Here is a 23,352-nt window from a genome sequence, read left to right on the forward strand (position 1 = left end):
TTCAACACAATATTAAAAGATTATTATTAAATTTAAAGATTAATTAAATATTAAAAATAACGAACAAATTAAGAAATAGATAATCTTCGATGTTAGATTCAAAATAGAATTAAATACCATATAATACTGCATTTCACAGAAAAAGATAGACATATTATTTATATATGTGTTTTATATTGATAATATATTAATAATACAAATTATGAATACATTGAATATTTTGTATTAAATTCTATTAAATCAAATCTTTCATATCATCAATTTAATTCTTTAATTCTTTCTTCTTCTAAGACTTTAATTATTCTTCTATGAAAATGAGATTTAAGAAAAACTTTGTTTTTTTTTTTGGATATGTTCGTCGAACACAGAACTCTCTGTATTGCTATTTTGTTTGTCGCGCTCCTTAAACTAAAATATGTATAGTTTTTAAATAATTTGAAGAATGAGCGTTTCATTTCGTTTCGCAACACATGAACAACAAGGAACGTTATCGAAGAAACGTGGCAGTCATCCAACTTGGCAGAAACTCGGTGTACTCGTTAATTACGATAACGAGCGGCGCGCAAATCCTTGATTATCGCTGACGCTAAGTGTTCCGTGGATCGCGTCGAGTCTAACTGTATCATACTAAACACCCATTTACATGTTGTCGAGTCCTTTTCTCGAGATTTTGGCTGACTCATTTATATCCGATCTTCCTTCTGCACGAAACAAAAGAAAAATCTTTCTCGTGAATCCGTGCAGTCCGTGTCACGGTAAACTGTCGGCTAGATATAGCCCTAGAATAAAGAATCACCACTGAAAAAACAGTTTCACTCACGTCGTTACGACAAATTCGGAACATCTACGGATATCAAAAGGGTGACGACGGCTAGCGGCAGGTTTCGAGTACACGTGTCGCTATATATTTACTATTGCGGCATTTGGAAGCAATTCACGTCAACTAAAATGATCAATAGATTCATAAAGATCATAAGAAGTCAGAAATCAGTCACCAAATGCTCCCCAATTATTCGAGATTTGATTAGGTAGGAAAATCACTTTGATAATCGCTGGTTCGTCTGTTTTCTCTGATCAATTTTTAGAAGCAAGATTCAAGGTGATATATGTATATATATATAAGTTATTATATATTCAAGGTTGAAGATGGTTGGTGCTAATAAAGACAACACTTCTTTCTTCGCTCTTGCTCGCTTCTTTCCAATATTTCCCTTTGATTACGAAAAACGGCATTCGCTCACGTTCTTACTGAAAGAGTCCGTGATCGACCAGTCACCTTGCAAATGAACCGGCGTGCAGAAGCAACAGGAGCAAAGCGAGCGTTCTCGTTGCCGCACCGCTATTACTCGAGTTTCCGTGTTGCATGGCTGCTGGATGTTCTCCTGTAACAAGCAATAAGCCGGATTTTAAGTTATCTTACAAACTATATCGAAGACAAAAGTTTTATTTATCCTATCCAAGTTTTTCTTGAAAGTTAATCAATCGTCTTCTTGGAGCTTGTAAATAATTCATTGTGGCGTGATTGCGAAATAATGTTATTCTTTAACTCGATATTCTCGATATTCTCGATGGAAATAAAAAAATAAGAAAATTATAAAAAAGTTGTAATGGAAAAAGAATTTTTCTCCATGAAATTTTTTCTTCCAGATAACTTAAATTAAAATATTATTATTAGAAGATAAGACAATTTTTTTATTTATTGTGCTATTATGTCAGTTTAATTAAAAAAGAAATTGTCAGAAAATCCAATTTTATATCTTGTGCTTTTTATCGTTCGATTAATCGAAAAATTTAATAATTATAGTTAATATAAGAATTTGTATATATCGATTTAAAATAAAAAATAAAAGAAAAAAGGAATATTGAAAAATTAAAAACAAAAAAAAAACTAAACGAGAAAAATATAAAAGATGCTGAAGATTTCCATTTTTAGCTCGTATATGTTGCCGACGACATATTAAGCAAAACAAAGGAAGAGTAATAAATAGTTGGAAGAAAAAGTACCTACATGTATCATGACATTTTATGCATATTTTATGCTATAGTTTATATAAGAGTTTCATTAAACAGAACTGCGTTGCGTTCTCGATCCACTATGATGGGTGGATCTCATCGGGTCTTGCGTTTATATGTCTTTGGGTTTATACTTGGAACTGCCTGAGGCGACATCGGAATATTTCTGTCACGCGTATATTCTTGCCTGCTAAATGTGCCAGGATAGCAGAGAATGCCGAGAAAATCGGCTACCAGAGGGTAAGCCGACTGAATTGTTCGAGAATATATAGAAATATAGAGGCTTATACCATACGCTGTGTTGCGCAATGTAGAACAGGGTTCACAAACGCGTTATCAATTTGAGAACGGCTACGTTCCACTTTACGATGTTTCAGACAACTTTTTGACCAAATAGTTGGAGAAACGTGTTGTTATCCCGCGCACCAACTAGTGGGAATTGAATATAACACCGTGTGTATATTGAATGTGTGCGTTACTTCGAATCGAATTTTCGAGGTTCCGATTGAAAGTTACGTGGCTGCGTATTGTCGAGGAAATTCCTCCCCATCACTGGCAACGTAAACGTATGGTTAGTTGCGTTTTCATTCGGCAATAGTTTTATATCGCGGTTTCGAGATGAAACGTGGTAACGATTAACAAACATTTTTTCAATTATTATCAAATCAATTTATTAGTTATATTTATTTTTATGTGTATTTTAATTTTTATGTATTATTTTATGTTTATTATTGGAACAATTTTAGATAATTATTATTTATTTATTTACAAAATTATTATTCATATTATTTAAATTTATATTACAAAAAGATCATCTGATTTTAATGACTTTTTAATATGTTATCATCTTGAGTTATGAAGATTTTATTTAGCAGTCGTTATTCATTAAAAAATTATCAACAAAAACTGTTTTTTCAAAACAAATTAGATCACGTTAATTTTAATCAAGTTTATTGTTAAATAATTAATAGCTAATTTTTCGGTGGCTAGATTAAGAAAACTAATCGACTAATAATGAATTAAGTTCGTTTAATTTTGATTTGAGATGAAATTTAGAATTAACATAAATTAATTGACGACAAAAAAAATTTATTTAATTTTTAACTTTATGATTTATATTTAGTTTAGGTTAAATTAGGTTAAATAATCTTTTAACGACTTAATCTGTTCTAAATTATTTTTGATAACATAAAAAGTCATCAAAAAGAAGTCGAAGCATAATATAAATATTTATTTAATTTTATTGATGAGATTGATTCTATTTTAATATCTTTAAAGTATAAATAAACATTATTATATATTTATATATTTATATATTATATTTATATAATATTTCTATTTTAATATCTTTAAAGTATAAATAAACATTATTATATATTTATATAATATTATAATAATATAATATTATATTATTAAATTAAATAATTATTTAAAGTTTCTTATATCTTTTTAATTTTTCTTTCAAAATTGCTTTTATTCAATGTAAATTTGTTCTTAAAATTAACACACATACACATATAGTATATATTCCTTTGCGCTCCAATGGTAACTCTCAGGCATCACTTAATTTGATAGATAATTCCAGAGATGACTCTTCGATACTATTTGGATTGCGGCAATTCGTATATTGCGGCGACAATATTTATTTATGTTTGATATTTCTAAAATATCGTTTCATACATAGATTCCTAAGCTCTTTGCATATTATCTTATAAAGTGTAGAATATAAAATGTATAAAATATAAAATGGTTAGATTTTTTTATCTTATATTAGATCGTGATCGCGCGAATCGAACTATATTTTCGGCGTTAATCCGAGTTTATAGCCAATGGCTATAAAATAGGCTGGCAATAGAAATATTTTCAAAATTTTTGAATTTTGCATGGAATACGGTAATGAAATTAGTTCAAGTGAAGATGAGTTTGATTTTTCGTTATTAAATAACGAAATTATTTCTATTCATTAAGAAATTGACGATAAAGAGAAGGAAAATAATGATGAAAATAGAGATATATTATAATAAAGTGAAAAATAAGAAAAATAAAAGAGAGAAAGATGAAAGACATTAAACGATATTTTATTATGATACTTATTTTGACAAATCGAGGATGCATCTTGGTAATTGCTTTATTATTAAAATATCACAGGAAACAACAATATAGATTTATTTAATATTCAACAAATTTTCTTTCTTTATATGTAAAGATACAAAAAATATTAAAACATAAAAGTTTTATATCTTAATTTGTATGATCTGTAAAATCATTTTAAGTTAACTAAGAAATTCACCGAACGGGTGCGAGAAATCGTTTAAAGTTGTTGGTTCGGCCGAGTGGAAAAGATCTAAGCGCAAAAGCGCAATATATATATACAATATATAGCAATAGTCATAACATTTCAGAATTATCAGATTAGCTTTCCCTTAAAATTCTTTATTTTAATATAATTCTTTGATATGAATATACATTTACATAATGTACATTTATATGCTTGATCAATTAAAAAGAAGTATTTATTTAATTATTTTGAATTCGAAATTATATATAAAATTCTGGAATTTTTTAAAAAAATATTTATATGAAAACTTAAATCAGCATTATTTATATAATCAATATTATAATTATTAACATATGAAAGCAACTTAATAGCATTTCTGACAATATTTATATAATTGCTATGCTCATTTATTTCTGTAATTTAATTTGCTAATGTACATTTTCTGTTGAAATGATTTTCTGATGCTGAAAATTATCGCAATAACCAATGGAAATATATGAAATACAAAGCATTTTAATTGAGTTATTAACATTACCGTATATTATTAAAAGCGTAACTAATTTATCACATTAATTATAACAAATTAATAAAATGATATAACTCAAATCTTGAATCAAAAATAAATCAGTATAATATAGATAATAGATGAAAAATTGATATTGACATCCTCTACTAATAATTTAGCTTTTTTCATTTTTATATCTATTTTCATGTTTATATTAAGCAAAGATTAATTATCGTTAATAATAAACATAAAATAATTTACAAACCAAAAAATTTTTGTTCTATTTAAAAATGAATATCCATTCTTTGTAAATTAAAAAAAAAGTTAAAAAGCTTCTTTTAGAATATATTTCATGAAATGTTTATAGAAATGATATTTTACAAGTAAATTTTTTATATTTTCAAGTAAAAGTTTGGCTCATAAGTAATATGACCACTGGAGATTATATAAAAAAGTTAAGAATGTTGTTAAATGATGTGAACACACAAGAATCAGAAATTAATAAAGAATAACTTTTTAAAGTTCATCTTTTAATATTTTAGACGAGATTAAAACTTTTACAATATGCATGTTATATTACAGATATTTTGAATTATGGATTTATAGCGAATTATGCATATGTAACGAATGCATATTGTGTAAAAAAGAAAATTAACCATCTAATTTTCGTTTATAAATAAAAAAATGTTATCAAAAAAATTATTTGTTATAATTTTTATTAATCCATATTATTTTTACTTTTGTAAAAATTTTTAAAAAAATTTACTTTCATATTGTATATTAAATTTGAAATAAATTTAATTTAATTTTCTTTTTTTTTGTTAAATATAATCTTATTATTTTAAGTACAATTTTACATTTAAGCAAAAACGGTTTAAATTATGAAATAGATTTTTAAAAAAATTATCAACAGAGAATGAAAACAATATATAGTGAAAAGTATAAATGAAATAATATTTAATGAAAAATTGTCGATATTTTAAATTATTATAAAATTTGTAAACAGAAAAAATTTTATATAAAACTTTATAAAAAGAAAAAAATATATAATAATATACTTATTTTAATTAAAGAATTAAATTTTTGATTTCACAATCCTGAATTTGCTTTTTTTAAAAATGATTTTATATCATATAACAAATAAAAGAGTAAAGATACTTCTTAAAAATATGAAAAATTGAGACTGAAGATACTAAAAAACTTTTTCATGAATAAATTCACAATAAAAATAAAGTTAAAAATTAAAGTTTGTTTTAGAATAACTTTCTGAAACTTGCTATAAAATTTTTTTCACCAAGATATCGAATATTAAGCCGAAAATTCAGAAAACACTAAATTTTTATCATTTCTAAAACTATATTTAAAACTATATACAAACTATATACAATATTTTTTGATGAAATTATTATTATTGATGAAAATATTATTTGATGAAAAAATGTTTTTTAAGAATCATTATGAAAATTACGGGAAATTGCAGTTTTTAAATTAGATTCAATTATAAACAATTTTTTGTCTTTACAGTGTTTTTACGGTGCCTTTATAATCGATTGAATTTTTCAAATTTTTAAAAAGAAAAATATTTTATTGTTTGTTCTTTATTTTATTGTTATTCTATCTATATCTAAATTTCTATTTGTACGAATTTAAACAAATTTAAAACTGTAAAAATAATTTCACGTTTTAAAAAAAGTTCAAACTAATTGTTATACGATCTTTTATGTAAAATTATAAGGATTTTATTATTATTTCTGCGATAGTAAATCAAATTTGATTTTACAGAAAAAAAATAGTACTATATGATACAATTCAAAGAAATATTGATAAAAATTGTTTTCTTTGACTGCTTTTATTCATAGCAAAAATTTATATTTTGTATCTATCTCTTTTAAATCTAATTTTATAATTATATTTAGATTTAGTACATAAGAATTTTTCTATTTTCAAAAAAAAAAAATTGTTCATCTCATTTCATAGATATCTTCATTTTGTCTAAATATCAATATTTCCACAAAAATATGTTCATATTTGTGAAATGAAAAGAAAAATTAATTGGTTCATCTTCTCTTATTATAATATAATAAGATATAATATAATAATTATATTATAATATAATAAGAGAAGATGAACCAATTATAAACAAGTTATACTTTAGGTTAATTATACTTATATTATTAAACAATTTATTTATAAGTATATATGTCACATTTAAATACATTGTAGTATTTTCGAGAAACACTGGAAATCAAAATAGCTTAAAGGTATATCATTTCCTTTAGAATATATGTAACATTATTTTTGAATTCAGAGAATTGTTTGAGTTCATATATAAACAACAAAGAAAAATATAATAATTTTCGTTATTAATTCATATTACTTCCTTAATATTAATTCTATAAATAATTAAAAATCAATGATAAGAGAATTGTGATCAATTTTGTTTGGAATTTTACTTTAATTTATTTTATTCAAAAAGGAAGAAATGTTAATACATTAATTAAATGTAAAAACATTAAGAATTTATAATTATTATTTTATCAAATATATTAATCAATTGTTAATATTTCAACAAAAACAATTTAAAACAAGTTAAATTAGAATATTAAATTTCTTTCTATAATTTTTCTTTTAGTGACAAAAGAACATCGATTCGAAAAATTCACTTACAAAGTTTGAGTTCACTTACAAAGTTTCGGCATGACTATCAGAAAAATTGGAAAGGCTTATACGGAGTAGCAAGCGAAAAATTCGAATATCCGTAGCGGTATCTGGCGCCCCAAGGCAATAGATTTCATTCGCGAACACCTCTACGATTTCGCCTGACGCTTTCGTTGGATCGAATATATTTTTTCCCTGAACATTCTGTGGCGACTTGGCCTAATTTACGGTGTGCAATTCGACGAACGAGCGCGCACAGCAAGAAACACTCATTTTTCAGTGAAAACGACCATCAGCATACCTCGAGAAAAAGTATAAAATCGCAGCTGCGGAATGGCAAGTTTCCGCTGTTGCAAATGTATTATCAACAAGAACGTTCAGCTTGTATTCTTCCTTCACTGAATCGATTTTAAATTTTTTACGAAACCCTATTCCTAGTTGATTAATGTTGTTCGATAATTTAACGTAATATTTTTTATTATTTCTTCACATAAAAATGAGGAATATAAGTTTTAAGAATTGGAAAGATTCACTAAGATACATGTATATTTTTCAAATGTGATTCTTTAATAAATAATATGTAAACGGAAATATTTATCATGAGTTTCGAGAGCTAAAAATGTATGGACAGAACGAGTATGCGATTACTCGGATGTGAAAGATCACGCAAAGTATTTGGCAGATATGGCTATATGTTTTCTAAAAATATTTGTTCAAAATAAATAAAAGGATATAAAATAGAAAAAAAAAAAGGAATGTACGAACTTAGAATTCTGTGACGGATGCAAATATTTAAGTTTTTTGAATTAAATTAACTAAACAAAAAGTAAAATTACTTTAAAAATTAAAAAGAATTTTAAAAATTGTATTTTTAATATTAAAAATATTTTAATTCTTATATAGAATGAATAATAAAATTTAAAACAAGTGAAATAGCATATATATATTTAAATTATGTATTTAATGTTAATTTACTACTAATATATTTATATCAATAGTGATAAATTAATTACTATTTATTGTTTATTATCAATTCTAGATTTCAAAAATAATGTAAAAAAAATGATATTTCTTTTTTAACTAACGCTAAATTATTTTTATTAAATTAATTAAATAATAGATTGTATTATACACATTAACTATATTACATAATACAATTATATTATAATATAATGTAATATTGTAATATATATAATAATGTATTTTAATATTATACATTATAATTAATATTAATATATATTATTATACATATTATAATATTATAATATAATGCAAGTATTATAAATTCATATAATCAGATCTAGTGTTCTTCATGAATTATAATTTTTCGTACATACTAATTATGTAATGAATTATGCTTAATGAATTAGTTTTTATTTATTTTTTATTACATATACAAAACATATTCAATTTTATTTAATACACATATAAATTATATTTAACATAAATAAATATAAGTGAAATAAACGTAATTAATGATAGAAGTTCAAATAAAATTAGATAATTATATATATATATAAATATCAAAATTGAAATAATGATTTATTATTATTATTAATAATAATAACTTTATACATACAAAGTTATTACAATCAGATTTTGCAAAAATATTGATATATTAAAATATAAATAAATTAAATTGCCATATATATTATTCAAAAGAAATTAATAAAAATTAACGACTATTAAAGAAATTATTCTTTATAAAATTGTATCACAGTAAAAGTAAAAGATTATACTAGTCTAAATTTCATATTTTAATTTCTTATATATCTAATTTATAGTTAATAATATATTTTTAAAATATAAACTTATGCAAAAAGTCATTCAATCTGAAAATTTAATATTAATGAAATTCGATATATACGTATTTGAATAGATTATATTAAAAGGTGGAAAAAAATAGAGATTTGTTAATAAATTTGTTATCGTACAAGATATTTAAAATAGAAAATTAAGAAAAATTATTACAGAATATTTTATTTTAAACTATGATCTTTTAATATAACACGGCAATTTCAAAAAGTGTATCTATTGTAATGTGAATTTTAAAAATATTTTTATGCATATTTTATGCATGAAATAAAAAAAATTATGTTTATATTTCCTTTTAATCAATAATTCAAATATTTATCCAATCATTTTTGAAAAATATGTTTTTGTAAAAAAATATATATAATAAAAATATTTATTATAATAAATATAATATATATAAAATTTATACAATTTACTAAAATAAAAAATAGAAATATTTGTAGATATTCATTTGATATAAAAAATTAATTCTTTATATATAGTTATATATAGTATATCTTTCTTTATATATATAGTTTAAAAATGTTATCTATTTGAAATTTAATAATACATATATATAATACATACATAATAAAATTTATATTTATGTAACAATACTCTTCAAACTTACAATTATTAAAATATAGTAAAACCTGTGTGTATTTTTATGCACCAGTTCAGCACAAAGAATTTTATAAGTGAGAGAGTGCGGAAATTTCGGAATCCTTAGCTGGAATAGCTCTGAAGTCTTCTAAAGAGACGAGGAGTCCGTGTTCATGGAATCCGTCAGAAACACAACTCGACAAAACACACTTGTTTCGCTTTAATTTAAAAGAAGAACGCTATATCCTGCCAACACGTTCCAAGTATTTTATGAAGAACTGCGACAGTTTCAAACATGTGTCGAGGTTTGGACCGTTTCGAAATTTTTAAAACAATTTTGACAGTTGTGAAACATAGATTTGAGACACCCTTTCCTTATTGAATATACGAGTAATACATGCATGAATCTTTGTAATTTATAGAGATACAGAAAAAAGAAACAAAAATTTAAGTTACAGGGAAAAATAAAATATAAATATATAAAATATATAATATATAATATAAATATAATATAATATAATATAAATATATATAAATATAATATAAATAAATAACAAATATATATAACATAAATATAAAAATTATATATATAAATATATATAATTTCGTTTTTCATATATTTTTATAAAAGCATAATAATAGAAGGAAACAAAATATACATATTAACATTAAATTTTGTATCAAACCACTTAAAGAGAAAATTCTATAACTTGAATTTCTGTAAGATTAGAATTTTATATATAATATAATTTTTCTTCGTTGTAGAAATATCAATACACATATGAGTCGAAATTTTAATTTAAATTATTCCAATTATATTTAATTAAAACTCATAAATCGAATTTTAAATCAAAATTTATTTCAAACTTATATTTTTATCCTCGTATCTTTGACTTCTATTAGTTATATCACAATTAGTCAATCATTTGATATCACATCTCTTTTCTTTTAAATGTTAGAATGTTCAAAAATAAAAAGTAACTTACAAATTTTTTTCTTTGAGTCTTTATAATTGAAAAAATTTTATCCTCTTCTAATATTAATATGTAATATCATAAAATTTAACTATAATGTTTCTGTATATCATATTTTTGTTCTTACTCAAAAACTTCAAAAAAAAAAAAGGTGAAATTTCTTTAACTCGAAAATTTCGATTTTCTTGAGATTCGAACTATAATTTAACCATATTACATGTAGCTTGTGAAAAATGAAAACCGTTCTTTACTTTGCAGATGAATGCAAATGCTATCTCTTTAATGCCATCAAAATTAAATAAAATTAAATTAAGTTAAATTAAATTCTGATATATATTATGTTCAGTTTCAATAATAAAATTATCTAATAATAAAAATATATATTTTGTTTATTTTTAATACTTAGATCTTTTATATCTTTTATTTTACATAAAATTATATCTTATTTTACATAAAAATATTTGTTCAATGATTATTCACAAAGGGTTAATAATTATTTTTATTTTTTTTATAAATATAATAGTTTTCAAAGACTTGATTATTTAAAATGAACAGTTTATGAAAACTGTTTGTTTGATTTTAATAAATAAAATTTCATACAGCATAAAATTTGCATAAAATTTCATATTCATAATTTCTAATGTCGTTAATTCATCGATTGAAGTAGCATACATTAGAATCCTAAATTAGAAGCATAAGTTACATAATCCAGCTAACATATTCCTAAGTAGTCCTCTGCATAAACTTCTCAACGTACATCCTGAACACGCATACTGCTGAATAACAGATGCGAGCTCACACCTCGCTTCACACCTTGCGTAAAATAAAATTTATCGAAAGGAGTAGGGATTGGTGGAACACACATCGTTTCCAGTAAGAACAGCACGTAACAGAAACTCTGGAGCACTGGCAAGGTTAAACGGTAGAGAACAAACAACATTTTCAGTGGTATTAATCAGACTAGAAATCGTGAGAAAGTGCTTAGGATTTCCAAGATTCAGGTGAAGTAACCGAAGCTTATATAATATTGCATATATGTATCAGAGTGTGTAACGTGTTGGCTCACGGTTTACGGTTCGTTTTAATACCGCTACATCGATGTACATAATCTTGGTTTCCTTTTGGTGCCAAGTTCACATTCCTGCGTATGTTGCGGTTCCCATATACTACATGTCATTCTCTACGTTTATGTCGCATATGCTGCCTTTCGAGACATCTTACGTTTGATTGTCGTTCATTTAGAGCTTGATGAAAATTAATTAATTAATTATTATTACGATAATGACAAAGAAAAAGATTTGTAAAATTTTCATGGTTTCATTTATTTTCTACTGAAAAGAAAATGAAAAACTGCATAAATATACATATGTATATTATTGTATGTAAGAATTATTCTATAAATATATTATGTTATTTTCTTTTTTACATTAATTTCTAATTTGTTTGAAATATTAGTATAAATTATGAAGTTTTATAAATTTAAATTTTATAATTATTTTTTTTTTTCGTTATTTCAAACTTTTAAGTAAAAAATAAAGTCGTACAAGAACAAAAATCAAAAAATAAAATATTTTCAGTGAATTTTTCAAAATGACTCATTCTATATAAATAGATGTTTGATAATATTTGAATATATTATATGATAATGTATTCTTCTTCATCTATGTATTTTTATCGAATTTAATATATCTAATACAATGATATTGCAGATATAGAAAGAAAAAATGAAAATATTTTTTCATAACAAAAACATGAAAAAAAATGTAAACATATTTTACCACAATTCTTCATACTACGAATTATCATTATAAATTGCATTTTTTATACATTATTTATTATTAATTTATTTATAAAACATAATTTCACTTTTTAAAATACATTATATTGTCTTACATTATGTTGTTTTACATTAATAATAAAATATATTCAATAATTTTATTGCTAACTATGAAAATCACATTATCATTATAATATTAACGTAATATTTAATGTAAATAAATATTTCGCTATAAATTTTATAGAGTATAATTTATTAATATATTTCAATGTAATTTTCATTACAGAAAGCAATATAATTATTATTTCTGTTATATCATATATAATATAATATTATAAAAAATTAAAAATTTTTTTCATATTTATCTTTTCTAAAAAAAAATATTTTTATAATAAAAATTTTTAACTTAAATGATATGCATGAGTATTGATAATATTGCATTATATTTCAAGATATAAATAGTTAATTATAGAAAATATTTCAAAATGTTTCTGGAAGAATGTATTATTTGATGAGTGATTTAGGAACATTTAGAAAGTCTAATTCTTATTGGGTCTATTTCAAATCATACGTGAATTTACTTCTATGTTATATATCACAGCAATTTATTGCTGGAATAAATGATAATCGATATTAAGTTACAAAAAGTAATTTAATTTGTCAAATTTAACAACTATTATAAATGTTCTCATGATCTAGATTATCATCGATGCCGTAAAATTTATGTAAATATTTATCATATAAATATTATGTACAATAATTATATTACATATTAATTATCACATTATTATTATATTGTACGTGTAATAGTATTATTTTGAAATAAACATTTTTTTTAAATATTTTCAAATATTCGTATAATAAATTATTAAAAGTTATATCTTTTAACACGAAATAAAATATTTTAATGAAATTATTCTGTTTAAAAGTTAATTTTTTTGGATATATACAGTTTTATTAAATGTTATTTTAAAGAAGTTGAATTTGTGTTAAAAATTGCGAGATTGTGCAGGTTTTCTATTAGGTTTACTACTGCTTTTACCATGTAGTTATGTTCTAGTTCAAGAGTAATCCAATCAAATATGAAAACGTAAAAGAAATTCTACCATGTTTGCACCGGTCTGAGTTTGCAGATGATAAAAACATTTCAAATAGGAAAAACTTTGGCGCCAGTGAGACTCTAGGAAAAATTGTCACTTTCAGACTAAGTTAAATCGAGAATACTTTCGGTTAACGGTAAACTAACTTAAACATTGCTAAAGATAAACTGTCAAGATAGTTATACGACTTTCTTCAAGGAGGAGTCAAAAAAACTAATAAAAAAAGATAATAAATGAATCGATAGTCTTATTTTTTATATCAATCAAAAATATAAAATTATATAATTATATATGTAATAAAATTTTATATTATTTATATGAGTTATAAATTATGTTTTCTTTTATTTATTGCAATATTAAATTTTATGTAATATCATTTCAATCATTTTTATTTAATTCTTTACATTATTCTGTATTTATCATTTTATTCAAAATTCTAAATTTGCGTTTTTTACATAACCCATTTACAATATATAGAAGGATACATCGCTGGAAAGCATGTAAATTATGGTCCGAACCACATGAATTTTTGGATCAAATTCTTTTAAAATTCAAGGCAAATTATTGATTTTGATACGTGATTTATTTGGGAAGGTCTTTTCTACCAACTGAATATTAGATACTTGAGTTTCTTACAAAATCAATAAAAACAGTTATAGTTCAGATATATCTTACAATTTTATATTAAATGCTGAACATTTAGAATTTAAATAAATTTTTTTTTAACTATTAAAGTTAAATATGTGACCTGCTTCGAAGAATATTTGTGATATTTTAAAAGTAGAATAAAAATAATTTTTTTTTAAACTTTATGTTAAATAAATTTATTATGAAATTGTATATTTTTCATTATTTAGTAAATATCAAAAATTTTATTTTTCAGTTATTTATATTTAAATTTTAATTAAAAAAATTTTAATAAAATAAATATATCGAAATATGTTGTAAATATATAATATATATTTTTTTTAAATCATTATTCTAGAATATTAGATATTTTCTAGCATATTAATTCGCTATATATTCATTTATTAATTTAAATCATAATAATTGATTTACATAGATATTTAATTATTATAAAAAATTATTTCTTTTTAAAAATTCTTATTTTATTTTGCACATTTTTTTTGCATTTATCTTTTAATTTTGATCTTAATAATATATCTTATAATATTATAAATATACGATAAAATTCAGAAGCATATAAAATTGATAAATTTGAAATCAACTTGATTTTTATAATAATTTATATAATATTATTTTCAAAATTGATCATTTATTATTTATATGAATATCTAAATATTATAATGATTGTTATATAATATTTAAATTCAATTAATTGTTGATTGTTATAAAATTAAATTTATATTTGTGAATCAATATCAATATTTATCTAAATCATAAAAAAATATAAATGAAAATAATTTTTAATTATAAACCAATTATTTAAACAAAAAAGCAATGAATAAATAAAGAATATACAGCTTAAAATTTAGAAGGAATATACTGAAAATACTGAAAAGGTGCAAGGAAACTGACTGAAGGCAGTGAATTTATTTTCAACGAAAAGCGTTTCAATCAAGATGCAATTTTGTAGGCAAGCAATCTTGGATTACAGGTAAATCGTTTAACCGAGAAGTTTCTTGAATTAAGGCTTTACAAATTAATACCTTGTAGTTACGATGTTGGTATTGAACCGCGAAACAAGTTGCTCCGATTAGAAACTCGATTTGTAATTATGTATGGGAAAGTGGTCGAAAACATGATATAATTTAAAAACGAAAAAGATTTTTTATTTAAATACTACTGTTTATTGTGTTCAAATATACATCTAATAATTAAAGTTAAAGAAATAAGAATTATTTTTCCTTGTTCAAATAAACAATTATTTTAGAAGATTATTGAAGTTATTTTTCAAAAAATAAATTTTCTTTGAAAATAATCTTATTATTATATTAATGAAATTTTCTTAAATGAATTTTTTAAATGAAATTTTCTAATTTATAAAATTAATAATGTTTATAAATAATGATTGTAAAATCAATATCTAAAAAGTTATATATTACTTTAATAAAGAAATGATTGGAATTCGAAATAAAATATATTTCGAAAAAATATAAATATAAATAAATATATAATTAAATATATTATTTAAGATATAAATATATTAATGGATATTATCAAAAGCATATATAATTTAAATTTAAATATATATTTGTTATTACCACTAAGGAACATTATTTATTAATTGTTTAATACATAGAATTTTTATTATCAATAATATATTATATTTATCAATAATATAATGATATATATTTTTTGAGTTATTTTTAAACATAGTTTTTATGACGAAGATATATGGGATAGATATATTTACATATATGTAAAAATAAATTACGCTTATTGTTTCATTTACTAAAAATAAATTATTAAAAAAAAATTATTAAAAATAAAAATATTCTTAATGCATCATAAGATTCACATAATAATTCACATAATAATTTAATTCATTATAATAACAATAATAGATTGAATAAATAATAATAACTGATAAAATAGTATAATCAACATTTTAAACAGTTATTAGATCAATGCATTAATTTTACATTCATTATATTTATTATATTACTTTTAAAAACAATAAAATACAAAAAATAAAATAAAATAAATTAAATAGATGTATTAATGAAAAAAATATTTAATATCAAATAAATTCCATATTTATCCTGCTTGAACAAAAACGAAAATTTCTCAATTCGAAAGTATATAAATATAATATATAAATATTATAATTAATATTACACTGTATGAGATCTTTATCAAAATTATATTCGATAATTTCAATTAAAAAATCCATTCATTTTTGTTACATTATGATTATAGTATAATTATAATAACGAAGAGCCAAGGACATTAATAATAATGCGAATACATGCACGTGTAGCAAACACGATCGAAGATGTTTACCATCCGATGCCATGGATGACAAATGTTGGCGAAATTTACGTCGTTATCGTTATCGTCATGTGAATCGATATGTATTTATAACATATAAAAATATTAATTTATTCAATAATTGTTGAGAATAGAATATGTCTCATTTCGATAATTTTGAAATATGTTGATACAAATTTATAAAATATTTTAGTTGTCATTTTGAACAATTTTTTTCCTATATATGTAAATAATCAATATTTTCTATAATCTGTTCTAATTTTCGAATTATATGCAAAGAAATTTTTTTATATTAAATGTGCTATTTTTAATGTTTGATTTATATTTTAGATTAATATTAATTTACAAAGAATTTATGGATATTTTATAGATCTGAAAGATACGTACTAAATGTAAATTTGATCATCTTGAAATTTCGTATTGATTGATCGCCAGTACCTTTAGGAAATATTGACCCATATATATTTTAGGATTTAAAATAGGATATCAGTTATATTTAAATTAAGTTATGTTAAATTAAATTATAGAATAAATATATTTTAGTTAATAATAATAATGTATTAATTAATAAATATTTATAATATTTATAAATTATTTCTTATTCGTTATTGTTTTTATTTTTTATTTAATTTAACTTAATTTAATCACGTAACATGGTTTAAATGTAACTTAGTTTTTAATTTGTAAGTTTTTCAAAATATTTGCTTTAATGTATACAAAATCATCAAAATCGTCTATTCACATATTCTAAATAATTAATATTTATTCATTATTCATTTATTTTTTTTGCTTTTTATATAAAAATTAATATCAATTTTTGTTTGATCAATATCTAAATAATAAATTTTGTTTCATAAATAACGGATTATAAATTACAAATAAGAATTACAAATTAATTCAATTTGCGTGAAATCAGGTGAAATTAATCGATAATTGAATTTTATAGTGAATAATATGAATCAATATTGGATTTAACAGGGAAATTATTACTATGCATATTAATACTACTTCTATCACTCATAGTATGGTTATATTTATATTACCGCTGATGAAATTCAATGTTCCTATGTATTATTAGTGAGATTACATATAACGAACTTGTAATCAGTTTCAGAAGCGATAAATTTTATCATATAAGTAGATATAACATGCGTCATTGAATAATTGATATTAATTCGATTTAATAATTAATTCGATAGATATATCTGAAGTATAAACGTGTTAATTCATATATAATTTATTCTGATTTATCGAAACAATTAATAATAAGTGCGACATGAATCATTAAATGATTTTGATTAAAACTGGCATAAATTAAAATATTCTATATATTCCGTTTAAATGCTCATTTTATGCTGTAAATTGTATCAATTTAATATATTTTTTTTAATAATTTTTAATGTTTGATAATTTTTAAAAAGTTATAATTATTTTTACAAATATAAAAATATATAGTTTCAAATTATGATTAATTAGGAAGTGATATACCAATGTATTTTTTATACCAATATATTTTACGAGTTTTTCTATAATTTAATAAATATTATTTAATAATCTATAATCTAATAATATATTAAATAGTTAAAAAATCTAATATTATTTTTAATATTTTCAGAATTATAAATTTAGATACAATTATAAAATTAGATAACAATTATTTTAAAATTAATTAAAATGATTGTGTATGAGTTAGTTAAGTGATTTAAATTTATATTTTTTAAATCAATAGTTCTGTTATTGATTTATTATTTATTTCTAAAAAAAATTAAAAGGCAATATTACAAATTTCAATTTTTTTGTTTTTCATCATTTTAAAATCGTTTGAATAAAAATATTTATTTATTCTTAAAATTTGTCTTATAAAGTATGTATTCTCAGAAAGTGGAGCAGTTTCTAGAATATTGGAAAAGCTTAAATATATGATGTAGCTAAAGCTAAATAAAATATATAAATACATGGAAGAATAAGTAAGAGTAAAAGAATATTTTATAATTTATTTTATGTTACTTATTTATCAGAGAATAGATTATAAGAATTCATGGAAATAAATCATAAGTATTTAAAGACATTTTTTAAAAAAATTAAAATAAAAAATTTTAGAAATATTAAATATCAGCACTTACGGATTATTCTAAGATTTAATTAACTTTATGTATTATTTTATTCTGATAATATATATATTTGAAATAATTAAAAAATCATAAATAACATGAAAATTATAAAAAAATATTTTTTAAAATTCAAATTAATAATATCTTTAAAATAAATTTAACTTTTTATAAAACATTACTTATCTTTTCTTTTATTGACTTTTATTTATTTTCGTTGTAATAATATTTATTTATCGTTACGTGTGAGACTTTTACGGTTTCATTTAAAAATATGTTTCTTTGAAACAGTATGTTATATTATCGAAAGAAAATAGCAAGTTCAGAGAAACGAGGCTAATTTTCGAGAGAAAAAAACGATTGTAAAAGGGAACATACAAAAAAAAGTTCGGAATATTTTCTTTTCATTCCTGCTTCAAGGATAAAAGTATTTTTAATTAAAGAGTTCTTCCGTACCTGGAGGCAGTTGTAAAAAGTCTTGGTGTACGGTTCTATCGAATTTCGAGCGAAAATCGATGCTTGGGACACGGTAATTAACAAGTTTAAGATGAAGTTTAAAAACTCGTCGACTTGCTTCGGTTTTTAGCGTAAATCGTATCGTTTGAAATTCGAAAAAGTGAAGAGAGAAAAAAACGAGAAATGTGGAGAGAAAGAGAGAGAGAGAGAGAGAGAGAGAGAGAGAAGGAAACTATTCTTGATGCACTCGTTTGGATCTCACGTACCATCAAGCAAATAACGTTTCGAGCCTTTCTCGGAAATAAAACTGTCGAGAATTTCGTGGCGTACGTTTTTAATTTCCCGGCGAAAGACGAAATTGAATCTGCACTGTGAATAAAGTATACAAGCGTTCTGTCAAGATTTAACCAGCCAAGTTAATATTTAATTAAATTTCTCAACAGACGCTACTTGAACACTCCTATTATTTCCTCTCGCTTCGATTAAAACACCGTGTCCATATCTGATTACGTTTTCCTTTCGATTTTTCGATTCTTTATTCGATTTCTCATGATTTAATATTGTTTATCCGCGTTTTATCCCTTTTCATTGAATTTTCATGGAATAAATTACGAAATAAAAAGTATAGATAAATCTTTAAAAATTAAAATTTAAGAAAAAAAATTAAGATAATATTTATAAATCAATATAAGTTCAATATTTTTGGACAAGCATAGCACAGTTTGGCGTAAACAAATTTTACGATAAATATGAAAAACGTGGTAATTTTTTTTAAATACTTTTTAAATACGTTTTTTAGAAATTTCTAAATTGTATTATTATCGTTATTAATAACGATTAATTATCATAAATATTGAAATAGTAAAAGAAAATTAATGATATCATTCCTAATATCCTTTACATAAATCTTCAACTTTATGATATGTCTATGCAACTCAGAGTTGAAGATTGTTAAACTTTGAAAGTAGGTGATCCTTACTTAAACTTGGAAATTGTAGCAATAAATGTTCTTTCCAGAGTACTGCATTTCCAGTTTATTATGAAAGAAAATTTATAGTTATGTAGTTTTTTTCAAATAGAACTTCAAAAAAAAAATTCAAAATAATCATGTCATAAATTTGATAATTTTTGAAATTTTGAATTTAGAATATTGAATTTATTCCATTGTTTGTAATGTTTTATTATTTTTGTTCATTTGCTGCATTACATAATATAATCATATTCTTTGTTCGATTTACAACAGTTCAATTAATATTAAAATATTAACTGTTCATTACTGATATAATATTATTATATATAACGTATATTTAATAAAATCTTTAGTTTAAAGAAAATAATAAGAAAATAAAATCCGATATTACGATTCTAAATAAACCTTTTTACAAATATATAATTTATTTTTATTGAATTATAATTTTATTTAAATTTATCGAATTATATTATAAATTTAAAAATTTAAGTACAAATTCAATTTATCAAAATATTTTATTTTAAATAATTTTTTACTTTCTTAATATATTTCTTTTTTCGAACGAGTCTTAAATTCTTTTTTTTATATAATAAAAGTTTATTTATCCTTATTTAATTTTCAGATTTTCATTATTTAGAAAATGATAAAAGTTCCTTTCGCTATTATTCGAGAACTTCAAAAATGTTTTTCTTTGACAATTCGATTTAAAATTCTTAAGTATCTCTTTTATTAGAAATTTTGAAGTTTACTTTATATGATGTTATCTCTTAGTTCTCTATAAGATCTATCGTTCTTCCCGCTATCTTTTTATCCAGTAAAGACATCAAAAAAGTTTTCTTAATATCAATTTGGACTAATTTAATGTTTTGCATAATTTTAATTTTTGTCCTTTTAACGTAATCATTAAAATAATAACTTCTAGATTCATACAACATTTTTAATATCTATATGTAGTTTTCTAGTTGATAAAAATTCTATTTATTCATTTATTCATTATTCTGAAACTTTAGTTAAAATAATAATTAAAGAAATTTCAGAAGAAATATCGGAATTGATATTTTAATAATTGATATTCAATCTCCAGAATATTCAAAAATCACAAAAAATTAATTTGCATACATCTGATCTTTTATCTTTCAAATATTATTTAAGTTATCAAACACTAAAAACTTATTTCAACTACTTCTCTAAGAACATTTTCTAATATGTTTAGTGAATGTTAATTTGAAAATTATGTTTGAACACCCATAAAATTAACATTCAATTAAAACATAAAAATCCGGTAATGATTTTTAAAGATCGCATTGCATTAAATATGTATATAGAAATGACGTGAAATGAAGAATGAACGAAATGAGATACTGTTGCACAAAATTTTCACCGAGAGATTTAAAACGAATAAAGAGCCGTGAAAGTATAATGTCGTTATGCGCGATATAATAGATTGCCGCTTAGCATACGGTATTTATTTTACCGGCATGTTGCGGGTTGAACCTGTTACACGCTACATTTGTCTAAGTATTGCAGAAAGGTTAGCTTATCTCGAAATCTTTTTATTGCTTATTTAGGTCGACTAATTATTCTCGAGTCGTTTCCTTTTTTTCCATAACATTAACGGTCTTTTTAAATCTTACAAATTGGATAATATTCTTGACAATGAAAAATTAATCAAAATTAGAAGAGTATAGTGAGAAGATGTATCTTATAAATATGTTATCAGCTTAAGATTTTAAATAAGAATAAGATTTTTTTTCCTATATATCTATATATCCACCACTTCGAAATATACACTTATTTATGATTTTTTTATATTCATTTTCTATAAATATCTTGCTACTATTAATAGCGAAATTATATATTGCAATATTTAAAATGTAAAATTACTTTTTATAAAATCAAGACTATATAAAATAGAAATCTCATAACATGTTAGATAAGTATCTACTATTATAAATGAGATTTATATCGTTTTGTCATGATCTATAAAAGTATAACTTTTAAGAAATAAAACTTATCGATCGAAAACTAAAATCTATTTGTAGTTCTATTGGTAAATTTCTCGTAAGATACAATTGTATTTGATTAATATCGCAACTGTCAATTTATCTAGGCTATTTGTGACCACATTAGTGGTTCTGTATGACTATGTGCCTAGATTCCAAAGCTAGCCTCAGATGTATGGAAGCAATTAGCAAATCAGTTGCCGTCAATGTTTGTTCGTGAATGATGAAGGTACCAATTATTTTAGTGATCACGCTCTCTAATATCTCGCTCATAATTAGCTACAGTTTAGCTACATTTAAACTAGTTTCATTAATATGAAAATCTTAGGGAAATGTACGAAGATAGAGAAGACAGAGAAGAAATAAACTTAAAATAAATAAATAGATCGATTATGTAATTAATTGTAATTTCGTATTTTATTGAGAATTTTCTGTTTACTATAATTTATAATGTTTTTAAAAATATAAATATTGGAGAAATCTTCCTATAATAAATCAATATGATTAAATTGAAAAATTATTTTTGAATTAAAATATTAAAAAATTTCTTATTATTATTTAATTTTAATGTTTAATAGTTTGAAAATAAAAAATATTGTATAAATATGTTGAAAATGATATATAGATATATACATATTTCATATGTGCAAAACATATCTGTGTGCAAATGAACATAACGATTAATGTAATGCGTAGAAGCAAGTGTGAACAATAATTAAATGAATGTATATTACAATATATATAACATATATATTAATATTAATATTTATAAAATTGAATAAAATTTGTGATATGTGCATTTTAAGCATCTATACGTGATTATTTTTGTAAATATCAGAAATATGAAAAAATTTTTCAAATGAAAGTTGATATCGAAGGGATTACATTATGATAATAATAATTTGATTTTTAGATAATATTGAAAAACTCTAAAATCACAATTAAATTTTTAGATGGAATCCTATATATATATATATATATATGTATGTATGTATGTATGTATGTATGTATGTATATATGTAAAATAGATTTCATCTAAAGATAACTATTTAAATAACTTCTGCAATAATGATGATAGAAAAAATATTTTTCATACAATTTATAATATTTTAAAACGAAACTTACCAAATAATTTTCTCTAAGCAAAATTTTTATTTT

The 23,352-nt window shown here is 21.9% G+C and overlaps 1 protein-coding gene across 1 annotated transcript in view; it reads right to left on the minus strand.

The window, feature by feature from the left end:
* Positions 1 to 240: 240 nt before the first annotated feature.
* The window catches only part of LOC100869743 (protein amalgam), a 301,201-nt gene continuing 278,089 nt past the window's right edge, over positions 241 to 23,352 (minus strand). Inside the window, exon 7 of the mRNA XM_086910211.1 lies at positions 241 to 1,382. Within this exon, the coding sequence (XP_086766337.1) occupies positions 1,273 to 1,382 (110 nt within the window). The 3' untranslated portion in view covers positions 241 to 1,272. The remainder of the gene's footprint in view (positions 1,383 to 23,352) is intronic.

The sequence above is a fragment of the Apis florea genome, unplaced genomic scaffold (assembly GCF_048593485.1).
Source record: "Apis florea isolate Af1SG1 unplaced genomic scaffold, ASM4859348v1 contig_3170_pilon, whole genome shotgun sequence".
Taxonomy (NCBI): Eukaryota; Metazoa; Arthropoda; class Insecta; order Hymenoptera; family Apidae; genus Apis; species Apis florea.